Source organism: Sciurus vulgaris (genome assembly GCF_902686455.1).
Source record: "Sciurus vulgaris genome assembly, chromosome: 17".
NCBI lineage: Eukaryota > Metazoa > Chordata > Mammalia > Rodentia > Sciuridae > Sciurus > Sciurus vulgaris.
In genome coordinates, this window is record NC_136478.1 from 9,535,472 (window position 1) to 9,555,236 (window position 19,765).

The 19,765-nt window shown below is 47.0% G+C and overlaps 1 protein-coding gene across 3 annotated transcripts in view; it reads left to right on the plus strand.

Annotated features, from left to right (window-relative positions):
* The first annotated feature begins 9,512 nt into the window (after positions 1–9,512).
* Positions 9,513–19,765, plus strand: part of ADAMTS18 (ADAM metallopeptidase with thrombospondin type 1 motif 18) — a 135,126-nt gene continuing 124,873 nt past the window's right edge. For 2 of the 3 annotated variants that reach the window (XM_079116963.1, XM_079116964.1), the window contains exons 1-3: positions 9,513–10,001; positions 10,095–10,182; positions 12,965–13,281. In XM_079116963.1, the coding sequence (XP_078973089.1) occupies positions 9,912–10,001; positions 10,095–10,182; positions 12,965–13,281 (495 nt within the window). In that variant the 5' untranslated portion in view covers positions 9,513–9,911. Of the gene's footprint in view, positions 10,002–10,094; positions 10,183–12,964; positions 13,282–19,765 lie in introns of those variants that run through there. The other variant, XM_079116965.1, reaches the window with a different exon arrangement.

Here is a 19,765-nt window from a genome sequence, read left to right on the forward strand (position 1 = left end):
TCTGCCTGGGCGGAAGCTCGCTAGGCACAGGGTTTAATTGGGGCCACCCACCATGGAAGCGCTTCCCTGCTTTGTCCAGAGAGATGGAAGCTCCTATGTAATGCACAGAAAACGCCCCACACTGCCAGGCGGGCACAAGTAGGTTCTGATGTCCGAGGCCGTTGTTATGTTCCGGTTCAATGATAACTTTCCAGACTTTTCCAGAGGGCTCTTCTCCTTTTCCTGACAACTGAAAATGTAAAATACTCCATCCAGTCATGGGGGGCGAAGGGACGCTACTGAAAGAGCAATAAAACGTACTGGGTTGCTGTTTGGATATAAGCCCTACTTGGTATTTCTCTAAATAGATCCCAGCCTGCTTTATAAAAGAAGAAATACAGCCCTCTCCCCCTTCGCCCCTCTGGCCCCTTGGATGCCTTAAATTGATTCCTTGCAAAAGCCAGTGGACTTCCACCAATTGGTCTTCAATGATTGGCCTCTTGATATCAGGCCTTGCAGCCTTGTGGAAACGCCAACCAAGTCATCACGCAGCTTCTGGAACCAAATGGCCCATGTGATGGGGTACAGCCGGGTGGTGACTGTGTAGCTGGGGAGACAGGGTGTCTGAAGGCCAGAGTGTGGTGGGTGGCAGGGGTGATGTGGACAAGTCACGGAACCACAACTTTTGCATGCCTAAAATTGGAACTATTTAATTTGGATGTGAATGTGGCATTTCTAAACCTAGTATTGGCTGTTTCCCAGGATCACAGAGTCCGGATCCTGGGAATAAAGACCACCCTTCCACCACCCCACCACTGTGGGCAGAGGGATACTGGACAGGAGGGAGAGAGGGAGAGAATGGTGACAAGATTAGCACCTGTCAAGGGCCAGCTTTGCCACTTAACTCGATGATCCACCCTACGTCCAGTATTATTATTTTTTTCTATCTTGTAGTGAAGGCAGAGACTCTCCAAGTTCAGCCAGTTGTGTTGGAGTCCTGCTTGGCTCTGCAATGGCACTGCTCCACCTTGGCTGTGCATAACTCACCTGGGGGTCTCCAGCTAACGCAGGCTCTGCCTCGGCGGTCCTGGGCAGGGCCTGAGACTGCATGTCCATTCTGCTCCAAGGAGACGCCTGTACTGCTGGTCTGGAGACCCCACTTTGGAGACACTGGACAGAGGTTGGTTGTCAACTGGTCACATGTCAGATTGACCTGGAATCAGGGGACTTTAAAACTAGTCCACTGTGCCTCCAGGCCCATTAGCTCAGTATCTCTGGGGAGGGGATTTGGCCAATGTGCACCCAGGCTGAGAATATCTGCAGAGGGGGAGAGTCAGGTGGCTAAAAGCTTAGGCTATGTCTTGAGGCACTTGGAGGAGGATGAGAACGTTTAGTTAGGATAAGAAAAAAAGGAAAGACCCCTGTGCGCTGGAGAGCAGGGAGGGGAGAAAAATGAGGAAAAGTGGGGAGTGAGAGAAGGCGTACAAACAAACACCACCTCAGGAACGGCTCGTGGGGTGGGGACCTGTCGGGTTGTGGGAATTGTCCCTTGCAGCATAGAGTAAGGCTCTGGAGGTGGGTTGGCCGTGCAGGTGGCATAAAGTGCTTGCTCCAGCAGTCTGGGTTACTCTCCTTCGGGGCACTGAGGTTTGAGTCACTGTGTTATCAAGCATGCCTGTGCTGGCCCCATGCTCACTACCAGGAACAGATGACGGGGGCACCCTCCCTGCTTCAGACAGCTGGCACGGTCACCACATGGGCAGGTGGGGTTATGGCCTTTAATACGCTCTCAATTATCTCAGAGAGGCCAGGGAGGAGTTGGCAGGCGTTTGGGGGACACTAGGAGGTGTGCTTATCCAGTCACATGAGGGTGACTGAGGAATTCTGCCTGGGGGCAGCATCTGTTTCTAGATCTCACAGGTGACAGAGGCTAATGGCCTAAAATAAGGCCCTTCTGATTCTGGGACAGATCTTTCAGATGGTAGATGTGCTGACCTTGCTCTCTTCTCCCCTCACCACCCCATCCACAGGCAACCCAGAGCTTCCCAGCTGGGGACCCTGAGCAGATGGGGCCTCAAAGGCACCCAGCTAAAATGTCCTGTGTGTGAGTGGAAAGGTGACTGAGTTCAGAACAGAGATTCGACTAGAGCCCCTGAAGGTGGGCTGGGCTCTGAATGCCCAGGAAGGAGGGAGATCATCTTGTGAGATAAAAAGAAGGGACAAGGACGAGTTTATGGAGCACCAATATTGAAGAGGCATCAAAGGGCAAATAAATTATTTTTCAAAATTTTTTATTTATTCTTTTTAGTTATGCTGGCAGTAGGATGTATTTTGACATACCACACATACGTGGAGTATAACTTCCCACTCTTGGGGTTGTACAGGATATGGAGTAACACTGGTCATGTGTTCATATGTGAACAGAGGAACATCACATCTGATTCTTTCTACTGTCTTTCCCATTCCCCTCCACCCTCCCTTCCCTTTATTCTCTTTTGTACAATCCAGCGAACTTCTATTCTTTCTCACCCCCACTTTATTGTGAGTCAGCATCCACATATCAGAGAGAACATCTGGCCTTTGGTGTTTGGGACTAGCTTATTTCACTTAGCATGATACTCTCCAGTTCCATCCATGTACCAGCAAATGCCATAATTTCGTTCTTCTTTATGGCTAATATTCCACTGTGTATATGTACCACATTTTCTTTATCTATTCATCTGTTGAAATGTGGTTCCATAGTTTAGCTATTGTGAATTGAGCAGCTATGAACATTGATGTGGCTGCATCATTGTAGTATACTGATTTTAAGTCCTCTGGGTATAAACCGAGGAGTGGGATAGCTGGGTCAAATGGTGGTTCCATTCCAAGTTTTCTGAGGACTCTCCATACTGCTTTCCAGAGTGGTTGCACCAATTTGCAGTCCCACCAGCAATGTATGAGTGTGCCTTTTCCCCCACATCCTTGCCAACATTGTTACTTGTATCCTTTATAATAGTCATTCTGACTGAAACGAGGTGAAATCTCAGTATAGTTTTGATTTGCATTTCTTTAATTACTAGAGATGTTGAACAGTTTTTCATATATCTGTTGATCAATTATATTTTTTCTTCTGTGAAGTGTCTGTTCAGTTCCTTTACCCATTTATTAATTGGGTTGTTTGTGTTTTTTTTTTTTTTTTTGGTGTTAAATTTTTTGAATTCTTTATATATCCTGGAGATTAGTGCTCTATCTGAGGTGCAGGTGGTAAAGATTTTCTCCCATTCCATAGGCTCTCTCTTCACATTGCAAAGAAATTATTGATAAGAAAATTTAAACAAGACAGAAAAAAATCCCCACTGGACAAATAATGATCTGGAAACTGAAGAGATGAGTAGGTTTTGAGGAAGCAGCAGGGACCTTTGTTTCAAATTCTTTAAAGAAGATAAACACTTTCAAGGACTGACTCTCCTCTGTCTCACTTTTACTATTTTGAGAGAAAGGAGCAGGATCTATGTCTTCTTATCACTATTATTTGTTCATTCATTTATAGACTTCATTGCAATTTTATTAAAGAAGCGCGTGACCAGGGTTAGAAACTGAACAGCATGCTGGTGAGATGTGAAGGAGAAGCTACCACAGGTGGGACCCGCCTGCCGTCACCTGCACTGCCAGTCCTGAATGAGCACCTGAGACCGTGTGAGCACGCGTGAAGGCTGCTGGGTGGCAGCGGCACACGGGGAGCTGGTGATTTAGGAACAGTAGCACAGTTATGAAGGTGTGGATGGAAGAATCCTTGCTCCTACTTCCCCAGGCTACAAGAAGAAAAGTCTGAAGAGGCGATGCCAGTCCAAGCTGGGCACTGGATGGCCGGTGCTGCAGGGCAGTGAGTGGAAATGAAACCTGGAAGGTCTCAAACTTCTGAGTCCGATTCCTAAGAGGCAACAATAGCCCAGAGCTTCCACTTTTGTCATGCAAAAGGGAGCATATTTGGTTGTGCAATTGTCCCGTGCCCCCGGCAGGGCACCTAGGAACTGCAACTCTGAAACCTGATGGGAAGCGTCAGGGCCCTGGCTGGATTTGGTGAGAAATCATGCAGGTGGCCTTCATCTCCACCGAGTTCCCAGCCTCAGGAAGTAGATGGGCCACAGGGATAGGAAGCAAAAGGAGATGGAGAAAGGGGGCGCCCTCCGGGGTCCTGGATGTTGTATCAGCCACCATACACACGCTGCCTCGTTAACGCTCATGGAAATAAATAAAGACACTTGGGTAGGATGGCTGCCCCTGGGCTAGAGACGAGCATATGGAGACTGTGTTCAGGGGTCACGTGGTGATATAGTTGGATCATGAGTGTTGCCCAGAGGTCCATGTGGTAAAGCCCTGCTCCCCAAGGTGGCATCCTCAGGGTGGGAGGTGGTAGAGCCTCCAGGAGGTGGCGACTAATGGCAGGCTTCAGATCCTTGGCAGTGTGCCCTTGGGACCTGGTCCCTTCTTCCACTCTTGCTTCGGAGCCATGAGGTGAGTGGTTTTGATCTGCCACACCCTCTCCCCATGATGTGTTGCCACAGGCCTAAAAGTAATGGGACCAGGAGTGGGTCGACTGGAACCTCTAAACTGTCAGTCCAAATAATCCTTTTCTCTTTATAAGTCGATCATCTCAGGTATTTGTTATAGTCACAGGAAGCTGACTAACACACATAACCAAAGTCCTAGGCTTACTTTCGTTGTAAATGATAGAAACCTTAGGCAGACTAACCTAAAAGGGAGAAGAGGGATGAAGAGAGATTTCTTGGTTTCCCTGGTAGTAATTCCAAGGATTTAAGAAGAAGGTACAAGAACCAGAACTTGAGATCAGAGTCTGTGTGTTTTCTTCTGTCTTTCCTACTTTTAGATGAATATTCATTTCACAGCTGAGGAATAGGACTGCTGACAACTCCAGACTTCAATCACACAGTGTGACAAACTTAACTGGAAGATGGACTCTTTCTCCCACATTGTGTAGTTCAACACCTGTGAGAGATTATAATAGGTCACACCTCATGTTCTGTACTTAACACACGCCTCCATCATAGATTCAGTCAGAAGAAGGGAGACAGGGAAGTTGGGAAGGCAGATAATCCTCTGCCACCGCAAAACTGCATCAAGCAACAAGTACCAGTTCTTCCCCCTCAGCCCTCAGCACCACAGCAAGGATCCAGCTCCAGGGTTGTTCCTGCTTCTCTCTGCTCTGCCTGGCGTCCTCATGAATCAGAAATGACACCGGAAGCCTCAGTCCGGTGGCTAGGAAGTCATGCTGGCACTCGGTGGAAGAGGATGTATTGAGAATAACAATTATCATTTTGTAATACATTCAGTTACATCAGAAACCCAGACTTCCTTTAATTAGAATATTGGTAGGGAGGCCAAGAATGTGTACTTCTACAGTTTTCCAGGTGATTCTGATTAACAGTTGTTCCCAGTCCTGACTGCCCCAGTCCTGAGGCTCAGGGAGAGGTGGAGCCTAAGTCTGGGCATGATGGGATCGCAGTGTGGAGAAGCGGAGGACAGTGCTTGAAAACAAAAGTCACTTGTCCTTTGTAGGCAGCCTGATATTTTCCAGAGCCTTTGCAAAGTATATGTTCCACTCTTCCACTATACAGAGGGCTCGGAACTTGGCCATGAGTTCATGTGTGGAAATAAGTAGTCTAGTTTTAATACTACCTCTTCAGCCTTTGGAACACAAGCGACTTTTAATAGTAGGGCTTGGGAAAGGGCTAAAAATAGACAGGGGGAGACAAGGAGTCCAATCCACAGAGGAAAACTGAGATGAAGGAAACCCAACCACACCGAGGGCTTGGATGGTACCATGCAGGGAGAAGAGGAGAGAATTCTAAATGACTAGTTGTAAATTTGTGGTTAAACTAAGAGGTTTGAACATCTCCTGTACCGTTACTAGTAGATAAAATTGAAAACAGGTTATTGCCGGTCACTGGCTTGAACTTCATTCTTTATTTTGTGTGGTGAACTCTAGCTTTCTGTGATCTTCTACCTCCTCTCTCTGCCACTCCCCCCTGATGCTGAGGACAATGTCTGTGATGGGTGATACAGGTTCCCTGTGCCTCATCTCTGCGACACGGAGCAGAAAGTAGTCCCATCTTCCCAGGTCCTTGAGAAGGTAAATCCACTTCCATCTGTTTCTCCCTTGTGGCTGCTCTTCTAGGTTTAGATGTATGACTCTGGGGATCTTTCTCTCTAGATGTGAAAATATTTGCTACAGGAAACTGCTAAACACCTGTCCTGTAAACCCAACAAACTATTTAGTGCAGCTTTGAGGACACGGAGACCCTCCACTCAGCTTGGAAAGGAGGAGAAAATAAGGAGCTGATTACAGCACAGAAGCAGATTATAGCCCCATGGTAGAGAGATGGTAAATACTTCTTACCTTCTGTTTTCACAGATCAGGGACAAAGGGAAAAGTGTATAAATAATAGGGTTTACCATTTATTTCTGGTCAGAAGGAGGTATATTACTAAAGATATAATGCTTTATTATTTTTAAAGTTAAGCTTATGTCACTAGAAAATGAAGCGAAAACCAATGCCATCTGTGGATTTAAACAAAAAACAGGGAGAAAAGGGAGAAACTTTTTAAGTTAAGAGAACGACTGTATGATTTTTCTTTATCTCAAAAATTTCTTCCCTCCGCTCCTTGCTCCCTTTATGAATGCCTACTGTGTGTCATGTTCTAGGCCAAAAGAATACAAGACATCAGTGATCTCCCCTCCCCACGGGTTTGCTGTGAACTTCAGATGGTTATGGTGTCTTGAATTTGTAGTTTTAAAATAGGTTGAGACTTCTATTTCCAAGTAACTTTGAAGAGATTGCTACTTTGTAATTCACATCTTAAGGCTGGACCACATGCTCATGACTCTCTGTCACCATCTAGAGACAATTTATACATATTGCAGGGCCAGTTCCTGGAAAATTGAATGTAGAAAAAAAAATCATTCAGAAGTTATGACTTTGCAAGCATTTGTGTGTCAGTCCTACAGAAGAGATTGGAACTTGTCATCTGCAAATGTACACAATTGGAAGTTTGGGAACTACATCTGTGACTATGCAAGAAATTAGTCTTTGTTTCTGTGCCAAACTATGGAGGGCTGGAATTTACAGGGAGTAAAGATTTATTTTGGGTATGGGAGAAGATCTGGAAGATCAATGGGGATGAACTTCTTACATTAGGTCCAGGAGGTGGCCTCCAGAGCCCCAAAGGGTTAGCACTCAACAAACGTGTCCCGTTGAATAAGAGGCTACGGGGCTCCCTGTTGTTGGAGAAGGGACACAAAATAGAATCCAGATCTGCACTATTCACCCAGGTTCTTGCTTGAGCAATCCTGACCCCCCAGAAATGTGTCAAAATCTCACATTTTGTCACAATTTTCTATGTGTGGGGTGCTACTGGTATCTAATGCGTAGAGACCAGAGATGCTCTTCAATGCCCTTTTTCATAATGCACAGGACAGTCCCCACAACAAAGAATTATCCAGCCCCCGTGTCAATAGTGCTAAGATAGAGAAACTCTATAATCCCGCATAGTGTATAGGTAAGAGATGTTTTCTGGGCCTCTATCCCTGACCCTCGTGAAGAACCTGTACCACCGATCACAGAAGGTGAAGACCAAGGAATATCATGCAAATACATCTCACTGGAGCGCAATGGTTATTTTCAGCTGAGTGTGGGCACACCATTTACCCCCTCACCCCAGTTTCCTTTGGCATTTACTTGATGGTGTGACTTACAGTGCTGTGGACCCTGGTTTCCTTTTCTTGTTCCATCTGCTGCTTGGTAACTAGAAGTACTGTAGGTCTGATGTCTAGTTTCCTTTAGTGTCCAGTTTTTCTCTGACATAAAGCACTTAAGTCACCTGTGTCAGAATCCACCTGCAGGTGTTTGCTACAAAAGCATGTTGGGATCCCACACCAAATCTACAGAATCAGAATTTCGATGGATCATGGCCCAGGAATCTGCATTTTCAGCGAGGATCACAGGTAAGGATATATGAAGTCATGGAAATAAGTCCTCTTTGTTCTTACTTTTAAAGCCTACTTATAAGGTGCTTGGAAAAACATATTCAATCCTCAGAATATTATTTTGATGTATTGTGTCTACAACTCCAAGGTTTACCTGTGTGATGCTGAAACAGACTATTCATGTTGACCTATCACTTATTCTAAGTTGACAAGGACCTGGTTTTGAACTGTTTGGTACCCACAGCAGTGAAATATGTTACCATCCCTACCACCATCTGGTCCAAGACCCTGTCATTGTTCACCTTGATGCTAGCTAGCAACAGTGGCCTAACTTGTTCCTCTCTTGGCCCTGCCTCTGCACCTGGACTCTCAAAAAGATCCACACTTTTTAAAATGATGTTGCCTTTTACACACAGACGCTCCCTCACACATTTACTGTGTGACATCTAGCAATTTCCTATATGCTCTCTCTCTGCCTTCCTTACTGGGTCCTGATATCCCGCCACCTCTTTCTGCCCCTCCCTCTGGCCTGTAACTCTCTGTCATGGCAAAGGCTAGTCCTACTTAAACTTCACTTCTGCTGTGCCCCCTGTTCCACGTAAAACTGACCTCATACTTCCCTTTGGTCTTATTTTCAAGGTCACTTCCCAAGAGATGTCTTTAACATGTGCATACCTGCTCCCATTTAAACTGGATCCTGCTGTTATCTTTCTAAATAGGAGCCCACTATCTTCTTTTATAGAACTAGTGATCATTTAGGTTCTATTTCTGTTGCTGAGTTAGCCAATGAGGGTCTTTTCCACTGGCTCGTGAGAAAGTATTTTGTTCCTCACTGCAAACGTAGGCATCAAAGGATTAAATAAATGTACTGAGTGAATGAACATTCACATAGCCAAGCTGGAGACATGCCATGCTGACGGCAGACTCTGTTATGGATGATGGCTGTAGGTTTGGGTGTCTGGGGTCAAGATTCAACCCTCCAGAGTTGGAACCAGGGCCACGTGGAGGAGGTCACCTCAGCCAGACCAAGAGTATTCACACACGGACAGCGACAGGCTCATTGTTCTAGTCCTCCCGCTGCCCTAGATTTGCGAGTTGCCTGCAAGACTCCCGTTAGCTGGGTTATCTTGAGCGCATCTGAGCCTCAGTTACCTCATATTCATCAAGGAGCTAAGATTCCTACTTTGTTAGGACAGGGTCCGTGGCAAAGGAGGTGAAGCTGGGATAGATGTTGAGAAGCCTGAACTCTGGACTCTCGCTGGAAGACTTGCAAATGAGAAGTCTGCGCCGCAGAGAAAGAAGTCGCTCCTCTTACCTGCGCCCTCTTCTCAGCGCCTGTCTCCGTGCGCTCCCATTACATTGGCCAAGCCTGACCCCCGGCGCGCCCCTCCCGCTCTCGCGCTTGGTCCCTCCCTCCCCCAACTCCCACCCAGCCTCCCCGCCCCCTTCGCCCCCTCCCTCGAGCCCGAGCCCGGAATCCCACGCCCTTGCATCAGCCCGGGGGCTCGGACAAGCCCGGGAGCCGCTGGTCGCCAATCACCGCGCGGTGGAGAGGCGGGCGCTCGGCTCCGGCGGGCGCGCTGGGGGAGCCAGCTGGCGCGGCTTTCCCCCGAGCCGCAGACGCTCACACCGACACACAGACGCACAGCCTGGCGGGCGGGCGGGCAGGCACCGGCAGAGTCTCCCAGCCGCCTGCGCTCCAACTCCGGCCCGGGGAGTCCCGAGCACCCTTGAGTGCCGCAGGCGGCGCGCGCCGCCGGGAGGGAGAGCACGCGGGCGGCCCGGGGAGGCGAGGCCCCGGCGCGCCAGCCCTGCCAGGTGAACGGCGGCGGCCCCCACCTGGCGCCGCACCTGGGGCTCCCGGCTGCCGCGGAGAGAATGTGCGCCGCGGGTGCGCTCCGCCCGCCACGTCCGGCAGCCAGCAGCCGCCGCGCCCGCACCTGACCATGGAGTGCGCCCTCCTGCTCGCATGTGCCCTCCGGGCCGCAGGGTCCGGCCCGCCGTGGGGCCCCGCGGGACTGGGGCGCTTGGCCAAGGCAGGTGTCATTGAGGGGCTCAGGGACAGCGGGTGGTAGGGGGCGGCAGCCCAGCCGCGCCCCTCATGCGCGATGCCATCTCTTCTCTTGCAGGCGCTCCAGCTGTGCTGCCTCTGCTGTGCTTCAGTCGCCACCGCCTTTGCCAGTGACAGCAGCAGCGGCGGCAGCGGATTAAATGATGGTTCGTATCTGCATCCCCTCCCCAGGGGCCGTTCAGGGCACTTTGTCCCTTTATTAGCCCGAAGAGGGAAGAGATAGAAAAGCACAGCCCCTACCCTGGCAGGTGTGTGCTGTCTTGGAAATGGTTCCTTTTTGGAGAGCGGGACCTGTGGCAAGGACTTATCAGAAAAATCAGTGCCTCAAGCGGCAAGTCACATAAATGAAAAAAATACTTTCTCTCCTTCATAGATGAATTGTTAAGAAAAAAATCTTAACTGCGGTGAGAAGTTAGAAAGGAAGTGGACACCAACTAGGGAATTAAGGATCAAAGGGCTCCTTCCGCATTTCCCTCCTTTCCTGGGGAAGCCCACAAAAACTCACCCTGGGTGAGGTATGCAGGACCGGGCACCCCTGTCTTACCATCATTCCTCCTCACCCCTCTCCACTTCCGTTCCTTTCTTTTCCGCGCTTGAGTCATGGGTGCCCAAAGATGGCTTTTAGAGAGAGGAAAGCAGTAGCTTTAGGTCTTGGAGCCCTTTATTCGTCTCTTCCGAGGTTCCCGGCCATAAACTTCCAGAATATCCTTAACTTCTGTCATTTATCAACTTCCCAATGGTGCCCAGAAGGGAAATCCTTGTTTGCACCGTTTCCTAGCAGCTACAGGAGAATGAATGATTGCTGAACCAAGCTGTCTAGCAAAACCTCGCTGTCCAGCCTGTATTCCGTAGGATGCAGGATTAACTCCTCTTGCCAGGGGGCAAGGGATCATGCTGGGACTGGAGGATGGTAGGATCACAGAGAAGAGATGGCAGAACGTGGGTGAGAGGACAAGAAACCCAGAAATTAGCTCATGGGAAATTTACCTTTTGTCCAATCAGAGACTGCAATTTCTAAAAACCACCTCTCCTTGTTGCATCAGGATCACATGGCTGGAGGTCCCTTCTGACCCAGCCATCACCTGTAAGGACCTCATCTTTAGTCAGCTCAAGAGATGGATCAAATCACTCTTTACAGGGGACTCTGACTACCTCTCTTCCATCAAGGACTGGTTGTAACCCACAGCCTGTTTATTCTCCCCTTGGAAACAAACTAGTAGCAGGTGTCTGGGGGTGGGGCTGGCTGGATAAGGCTCCCACAAGGCCTCTGGAGTGAGCCAAGTTTCAGATGCTTTTGGACAAGGAGGTAAGAAACAACTTACTGTAGAAACACTGTCTAGACCATATCAGAGATGCATTGTAGTCAGGTAGGCTTTGCATTGGTAGAGGGCAGAGGTAGATTTTCACTAATAAAGTCTGCATTTATTCCAGAACTTCATACTTTTGAAGAAACATTTAAGATTTTTTTTTTTTTAAATGAAATCTTATATGTCTTGCTCAGGTTTTTAAGGATAAGAGAAGAGGAAAACAGTTTTTCCCAATTTCTGAAAAATGTCCATTATGTAGCATTTCTAGTTAAAGGAGAAAAACCAGAAGACAATGGAAAAGACAGGAATAAAGGATATAAGAATAAGAGTTGTCCAAGCAATAAAGATCACAAATGGTAATAGATATAGAATAGTTGAAAGTTATTGTCATGTTGGTTTGGTTTGGTTTTTGAAAGTGTGTGCTTCATTGGAATATCCCTCATTGATACTAGCTGAGGGGTTCTGTCTTCCTTAGCTTTCTACAATTTTGTTATTTTTGGTTGTTGTTGTTGACTGTCTTGGGAAAAGAGAACTTCCTCTTCCCGCCCCCCGCCCTCCAGTAACCAAAGACCCAAGTGACTCACACATGCATTGTAGTTATTCAGAATCTTTCTAAACACTTTCCAAATTAGTTTCCCATTCTGTGCCTCGAAAGTAGAAATGCAGAGCATTTTTAATGCACAAAGGGCATGTTCCAAATCATTTTGTGGGATGATGCTTTTCAGTTTCAATGTTTTGTGAAAGAAAACAGTGTGCTGGCTTTGCTTTTGCAAACAGCAAATTGTTTTAGCTCCCTCTCTCTCTAGAGCATGCAACAATTAGTGCTGCTCTGGGGAGCAATGGTGAAGGTATTTTTAAACATGCCTTTCCAGGTGTCCCCCGATCTGCCACGCCCCCTCCAACATGTCTGAGCAGTTTTCCACGCCAGACTGTATAGGATGGATCTGACAATTTTGCGGCATTTTTAGGCATGCACTCTATTTTAGGCTTACAATGAAATGGGATTGTCCCTGTGAAAACTCATAGTAAAATGCTAAGGGTGAGCTGAGTGTCGGAGTTTTATCATCACAAGTAAATAGTATTGGAAATAGAAACTGCTGTTGTTTGTTGGTGACCTGAGGGATGATCTGAAGCTACACATCCCTTAGAGTATTGTGCAGTTTTAACCGTGCCCCTGCAAAAATGCTCTCAGTTCAGTTTGAGCACAAAACTATTCATCTCCTGGGTTAAAAAAAAAAAAAAAATCCCATTTATTCACTTTTGTGGTTTTTGATCAATTTTTATCTTCCTACCAGAAAACAAATCTTCTATATGAATGACTGTATGGCTAATATAAAGAGTTCGTCTACAGACCATGAGAATTGTGACCTTTTTCATGTCCTTGAAATGTGTTATAATTGTGCGTGGCTCTTCATTTGTGTAGAAAGTATCGTGGCAGAGCTAGTCACAGGGACCCCAGGTCCTCCTCCTCAGAGCTGCTGTGGAGCCTATTTGCTCCAGGTGCCTGGTACCAGAAGGAAGGGGTCTATGAGCCGTCCGTGGCTCTTGGTCAGCCTGTTGGAGAGTGACCATTGGCAGTGTGGGCTCTGGGTTGCTGACCGCTGAACTTTTCCCATTGCAGATTACGTCTTTGTCACGCCAGTAGAAGTGGACTCGGGCGGGTCATATATTTCACACGACATTTTGCACAACGGCAGGAAAAAACGATCGCTGCAGAGTGCTGGCGGCTCCCTGCACTACCGATTTTCAGCATTTGGACAGGAACTACACTTAGAACTTAAGCCCTCGGCGATTTTGAGCAGTCACTTTACTGTCCAGGTACTCGGAAAAGATGGTGCTTCAGAAACTCGGGAACCCGGGGTGCAGCGATGTTTCTATCAGGGATTTATCAGAAATGACAGTTCCTCCTCCGTCGCTGTGTCTACGTGTGCCGGCTTGGTGAGTGCACCCCCAGCTAGTCCAGCTCCCTCTCTGGTGTTCTGTAAACTCGAGTGAACACATGTCTGCAATATTAAGTGCTCTTCTAGCCAACTCCACACATTCACACTGTCAGCTTTGATACTTATAATATTCTCAATTGAATTAATCTAATCTGCTCTCGGAAAGAAGAAAATATAATAGAACTTTAATTATCATTTAGAACATTCTTTTGATGTTTAATGGTCTGGGCCTTTTCATTCTCCATGTTTGAGACGATCCCTAAGGAAATTAATCTGATGGATGCCATTCGCTTTGTGAAGTCTTGGGAGACCAGGCGTTCTATAAATCTAACAAGCTGCATGCGTCTACATTGCTTTGAAAAGGGAAAACTGTATTTCAGTGCAAAATTGCATTCAGCAGCCCTGGTAAGCCCTAACCTTCAACTCTACTGAAGGGGGGTTTTTTTGTTTACTTTAATCTGTTGGTGGTGTCCTGCTCACAGAAGGCATCCTTTTAGAACCGGACGTGGTGTGTTCTGGGCTGGCAGAATTTAAGGGTGGTGATCAGGGAGGCAGGACATTTAAAAGCATTTGAAGTGAATGTCATTTCCTCTCTGTGTATTCCTCATCTGTTGACCACAAGGCCAGGGCTATTGGTGTAAATGATACCTCTCTCAGGATTCAATTAAATATATGAGGCAGTAAATGGCGTTCTGGGCTTTCATTTTGTTTTGCAAATTTAAAAATGTCTCTTGGATGGAAACAATGTGCTGGGTTGACAGAAGACTTTGTTGAAAGACGTGTGGTGATCATGCTCACACTTTGGCATGGCCTGAAGAGGGAAGCTGAGAAGGCCCACTGAGGATGTAGCTGGTCATGTCCAGGGCGTGTCATTGCAGAAGCCATGGGGTGGGGGTGGGGCAAGTCACTTCCATGTTCTTGCTAGTGGAAACACTGTAATTTTTGTAGTTTTTTCCATGGTGTGGCCTGAAATTCAGATAAAACCTTTCCCCATAACCATTGTCATGATATTCTTTGGTTAATTGAAGGTATGAAGGTTTAACAATTTCCAACTGAGCTGGATGTATTTAAATGACGGCTGCTGCTCACTAGTGACCTGTGCTCCAGCATGGTCACCCACACACGTGCACACATACCTGGATACGTCTTGGGGTTTTCTGTTTGTTTTATGGTGTAGAGCCTGCTGTTCTTTGGTGCTGCCCACACATTTCCCCTCTAGAGTCTTCCAGGGCTTAGGCTGTCTACCATAGTGCCTTTTGTGTGGGGGTGCTGGGGATTGAATCCAGGGCTGCTTTGCCCCAGTCCTTTTTATTTTTTATTTTGAGACAGAGTCTCACTCAGTTGCCCAGGCTGACCTTGAACTGGCGATCCCCCTGCCTCAGCTTCTGAGTCTCTGTGATGACAGGTGTGTGCCGCTGTGCCCAGCTACCATAGTGGCTTAACACTCTCATTCTGTGTACGCATGGTTAAGAGCACTAGTTCTTACACCAGCCCTTACCAGGAGGGCTGTAGGCAAGTGGCTTACCCCATGCGTGTCTTAGTTTCTTTATCTCTGAAATGGGAATAAGGAGGGATGACCTCGCAAGGGCTGTGGAAGGGACTGGCTTATGGCGCTCTTGGCTCGCTGCTTTTCTCTTTCCCACAAAACTTGGCCCCATGTTGGGTCCTCCTGGCATTCCACCATCTGTCAATGACATGAAGTCTGATCAGTTCCCCTTAAGAGATGTCAGGTTGTTTCTCATCAGGAAGAGACTCACTCTTGAACAGGGAGAAATGATCACTGAACACAGAACTGTGAGTTAAAAATGTCCACCTTTTGACCAGCAGATCTGCCTGGGTCAAAGGCTGATTTAGGTCGGGATGTGAAACATAGGTTTCATAGATTTAACTTATTAACTTTATTTCTCTAGACTTCAGTTTACATTTGTGAACCACGTGGGGTGATTTCTAAGATCATTGTGCTCTCTAGGCCTCTGGCTCTGGTTATCCAGTTCGTGGACACTGGCAGGGCCCATTTGGTCACTGGTGGGGAGATTACCATTAGCCATCCCTCTGTGCCCCACCAAACTGCAAAACACATTCACCTGTGCACATCCCCCTGCATTGGAAGAGTCAAGCGCCATCAATTGTCACAAAGTTCACCCCGGTGTGAACACCAGCCAGATCTGATGGGACATATTAATGCCCCAGAAGACCCACCTTGTCCCTTTCACTACCCACCAGAGGCCACCACTGTCCTACTTCTAACATAGTTTAATTGTGCCTATTTCAAAAATGTGCCCAAGCAGAACCAACCACAAGCTGTCTCTGAGTGTGAAGATTGCAATGTTTCTATCTAATTGTTGGTTAGCTCTCCAAGGGTTTTCTGTTTGGGGTTGTTATGAAGAGGACTGCTTAAAATTCTTGACTATGCCTTTTGGTGAACTCGTGGTCACAGTCTGTTGAGTATACACCTAAGAATGAGGTTGCTGGGTCACAGGACAGACACATGCATGATCAGCTTTGGGGAGTCTTGCCCATCAGCTGTTCAGAGGGGTCGTGGCCAGCGAATGAGCTCTCTGGTGGGGCTGGGCCCTGGCACTGGGATTCCTGAAGACACCAGATCTCCTCGTGTGCATGCAGTGGACATTAGGAGAATAAGAAGACGGGCCGAATGACCCGGGCAAAGTAACCGTGGGAAAACTGACCATTGCGGTGACTACTAGGGAAACCCCAGCAGAAAATGGGGAGAGGCGGAAGGGTGGTAGTGATGAAGGCATCCTGGACATACAGGCAGTTGTGCATATTCCAGCGGGAGCTTTTCTAGCCTTAATTCAGACTGTGTGAAATGTTTGTAGTATCTTCTTGAAATGCACGCTGCACGCCCAGCTCCCAACCGAGAGGTCTCACGTTATGCAGGAGTTGAATAGGTTGTCACTTCCTTGGAAATAACTCATAAAACAGAAGTTACAAACTTCCCTAAGTGAATCCTGCCAACATTATGTTTGGAGGTGATTGTTTTTTCCAATTTTGAATGCCTTTTCTAGGCCACCCCTGCCCATGGCCTGGGGACCTTAAACTCTGGGAAGGCATTTGGGCTTGCAGACTTTCTCCCGGAATCTCAGGGTTCACCTAATCTCATCGCCACCTGTCATGTGTGTCCTTTCTGCTGTCCCCAGCCTCCCCTGTCCACTGCAGTGAGGAGGTTGTCATGTCTGCAAGCCCAGGCCATTGGAGGGGGACTGTTTTTCTGTTGAACCATAGCCAGTGTAGGACTTTCACCTATGTTCTTTAAGGGTTTTCTTACAGAACAAACCTGTGTCTTTCTTCTTAAGTCCTAGGAGCTCTAAGACATGTTTCTGCTCTAACATGCTGACTGTGGTGATCCTTTTTGTTGGAACAGTGACTTTTGGAGTGTGGTCAACCCCGTTAGCTTTATTTGAGGTGCTACGACTGTGGTGTCCTTAACTGCAAACAAAGCTCAGGGGACTGGGCCCCAAAATGCATATTTTTAATTCTCCAAAGGTTCTGATGCATACTAACATTTGAGAAGCACTAAACGGTTGTGGTTTTGGAATTTACAGGAAAAGACCCATTGAATCATCTTTCTTTCTTCCAACAACTGTTTCTTGACCTCTGCGGTGCCAGGCACTGTGCAGAGCATGGGGGACAGTTAAGATTAAGAGGATGCTGGTGCCTGGCACAGAACCTGGGGGAGAAGATGCCGTGGGGCTTTTAGGCCTGGAAGTTGCTATTTTACTGTAAACCAAGCTGTGGCTCCACAGACCAAAGAGCTGACAGCGGGTAGCCTCCGGAAAGCAGGGCCAAGTGAGTATAAAACACCACCTCTTGAAGAATTATAGTGTCGTTACATATTAGCAAGTCAGAGAAGTTCTCCTTGAATCCCATTTTAATACTGTTACATTAATAACATTTATTTAACTCTGTTTAGGCTTCTTCCAGCTTGTCTGGTCATGGAAGATTTTTTGAGGGACATCTCTTCATAGTTTGGTGATAAGAAAAGCCCCCCAGAGAGGCTGTGATCTCTTGTGTGGCTTTCTGACTCTTAGGAGAGGCTTTGGGGGTAAGAGTTTCATGGTCATATAAGTCAGGGACAGTTTAAAGAAAATCTGACTGTGACACATTTCATACTTCAGCACATTCATGTGCACGGCGAGATCCCGAAGAGGGCACTGGTTCTGACCTGACCCCTCCCGTTTGCAGGCCATACTTCTGTCACCATCTCATACCTGCTCCTTTCCGTGTGTCACCATGAAGGAGCAATTCTTAGGCCTCCGTTTATTTGCTCTTCACTGGTTCCCAACATTTCCCCCGGTGACCACACGTTCCAGTCGGGGACCAGCTCTGATTGTCCTCTGACTCTGCATTGGAGACCCCAGTGGAATGTGTACCACGTCCAGCCTCGATTCCTGATGCGCCATCTAATTTTGTCACTTCCTTTCTCTTGTTCCTTTGTCCCCAACAATTAAACCGTAAGTGGCATTTCTCCTCCATGGCTGGCTGCCCTAATGTCCCCATTGTATCTTTCTTTAGTAGTGGCCTTTTCAGACTACAACTGCAGTGACCCATTCCCCAGAGAACCTGGGTCCCTGTGAGGAACTTTGGAAGCCATTGGATTTCAATAGGGCAGCAGGGATGCTTTGATCTCTCCTTTTCAAAAGTATTTTATGACTCAGAAGGCTCCGTCATCGAGTGGTCTGTTGCTGGTCCCTGCCTGCCAAGTTGTCTTTAGAAAGCTGATTTCCATTCATAAAAGGGCTGAAGTTAAGTGACCTTAGTCTACGGCTCTACACTTAGCAGGCCTTGTGAGCCCACAGGGGTTGCTGAATTACATACACCCCCTTGGAACTTCGTGGTCACTTGAGAGGATCACGTGAAATTAAGGATTAGACTGGGTTGTATTTGTGTTTTTTGATACAGGCTGACCCAAACCAGAGGTGTTTTCTTAGGCTATTACTCAATTCATCAAGGGTAAAAAGACTTAAAAAAAATTTTTTTTTGGCTGCTTTCCTCTGCATCCTCCTCAGACATAATTTATAAAGAGAATTATTTGCTTATAACAACACTTTGAGCAAAACGCCAGACTAAACTCTTCAAAAAACATAATAACTAACTAAGGTTCTTGCCAGAGAACAGGACACCAGAGTGGTGCAGGCCAGGCTGAAAGGCCTCACAGGAGAGTCTGAAAGGACCATCCTGCCTCCCCATGCTGCCTGCCAGTCCTGCTCTCAGGCCTCTATGTCGTGGGTTCTGGGCTTCCTTCCTGTGTCTTTGCTTCAGTTTTCTCATCTGTGAAGTGGAAATGCTCATTCCGTCTCCCAGATTTTGGAGACTTATGATGAGCACTTAACTTGATGAACAGTAGGAATGTGACTGTGTTGATTGTTCTTGACTTTGAACTAGGAGATGGTCAGGCAGGAGATGGCCCTTGAGTAACTGTAATCTCCAATCCCCAAGGCTTTCCAGGTCTGTGAGAACAGGAAAAGAACACTTAGGGGGTTGGCAACCATCCTGGTGGAAGTGCTGAGGGTTTTGGGGGAGAAAGTAACCACGAGTTCATCAACTGAGAAGAAAAGGGTGGGAGAAAGGGAGATTCAAAGGGGAAGGTCAAAACACACATCATCATTTGGATAAATTCCCTTTCGATAAAGCGTTGGGCGCCAAGATGTGGGCTCTGACTGAGGTTCTGGCTGTAGGCGCCACTAACTCATGACCCAGGTAGATTGTTCACACTTTCTGGGCTTATTTTCCTCATTGGAAGCATGAGGCTCATGGTACCTCTCTATGGTGTGTTGATGGAAAGAAATATACTCCATGTGAATGCTTGACAGTGCTGACACAGTCACATTGGTGCTGGATGAACTTCTTCAATCCGAAAATCTGCCATTCCCCAAGGTCTGAAACTTTTTGGGTGCCAGCATGATACCACGAATGAAAAACCTACACCTGACCTCACGCCACGGGTCACAGTCTGAACACAGGTACACCAAAAATATGGTATAGAATGACTTTCAGGCTATGTGTCTATAAGGCGTATATGAAACATAAATGAATTTCATGTTTAGAGTTGGGTCCCATCACCAAGATATCTATTATGTATATACAAATATCCCAAAAAGAAAACACCCAACATACCCTGGTCGGAAGCATTTCAGATAAGGGGCCCTCACCCTGTGGTAATAAGGATTTAGTAATAATCATCAGCATTGAAGATCTTCTTCCATAAAGGAGTTCGCAGAATTGGTTAATGCCAACCCTTATCCTCCACAGGCAGGAAAAAACTTAAGCCTGGATAAAAATAAGAGTTAATAGTTACTGAGCACCTGTGGCTTTTAAAACTGGAGCTGTTGGGAGACTCAGCTAAGACACAGGGGTAGCCCTTTAGAATGTTTAAGTATGGATTGGTTGTCAGTATTTTAAGGTAAAGTAGTTTTTTTTTTTTTTTCCCTGCCAGATGCTTCAAAAAGACCTGGGCACTTTGA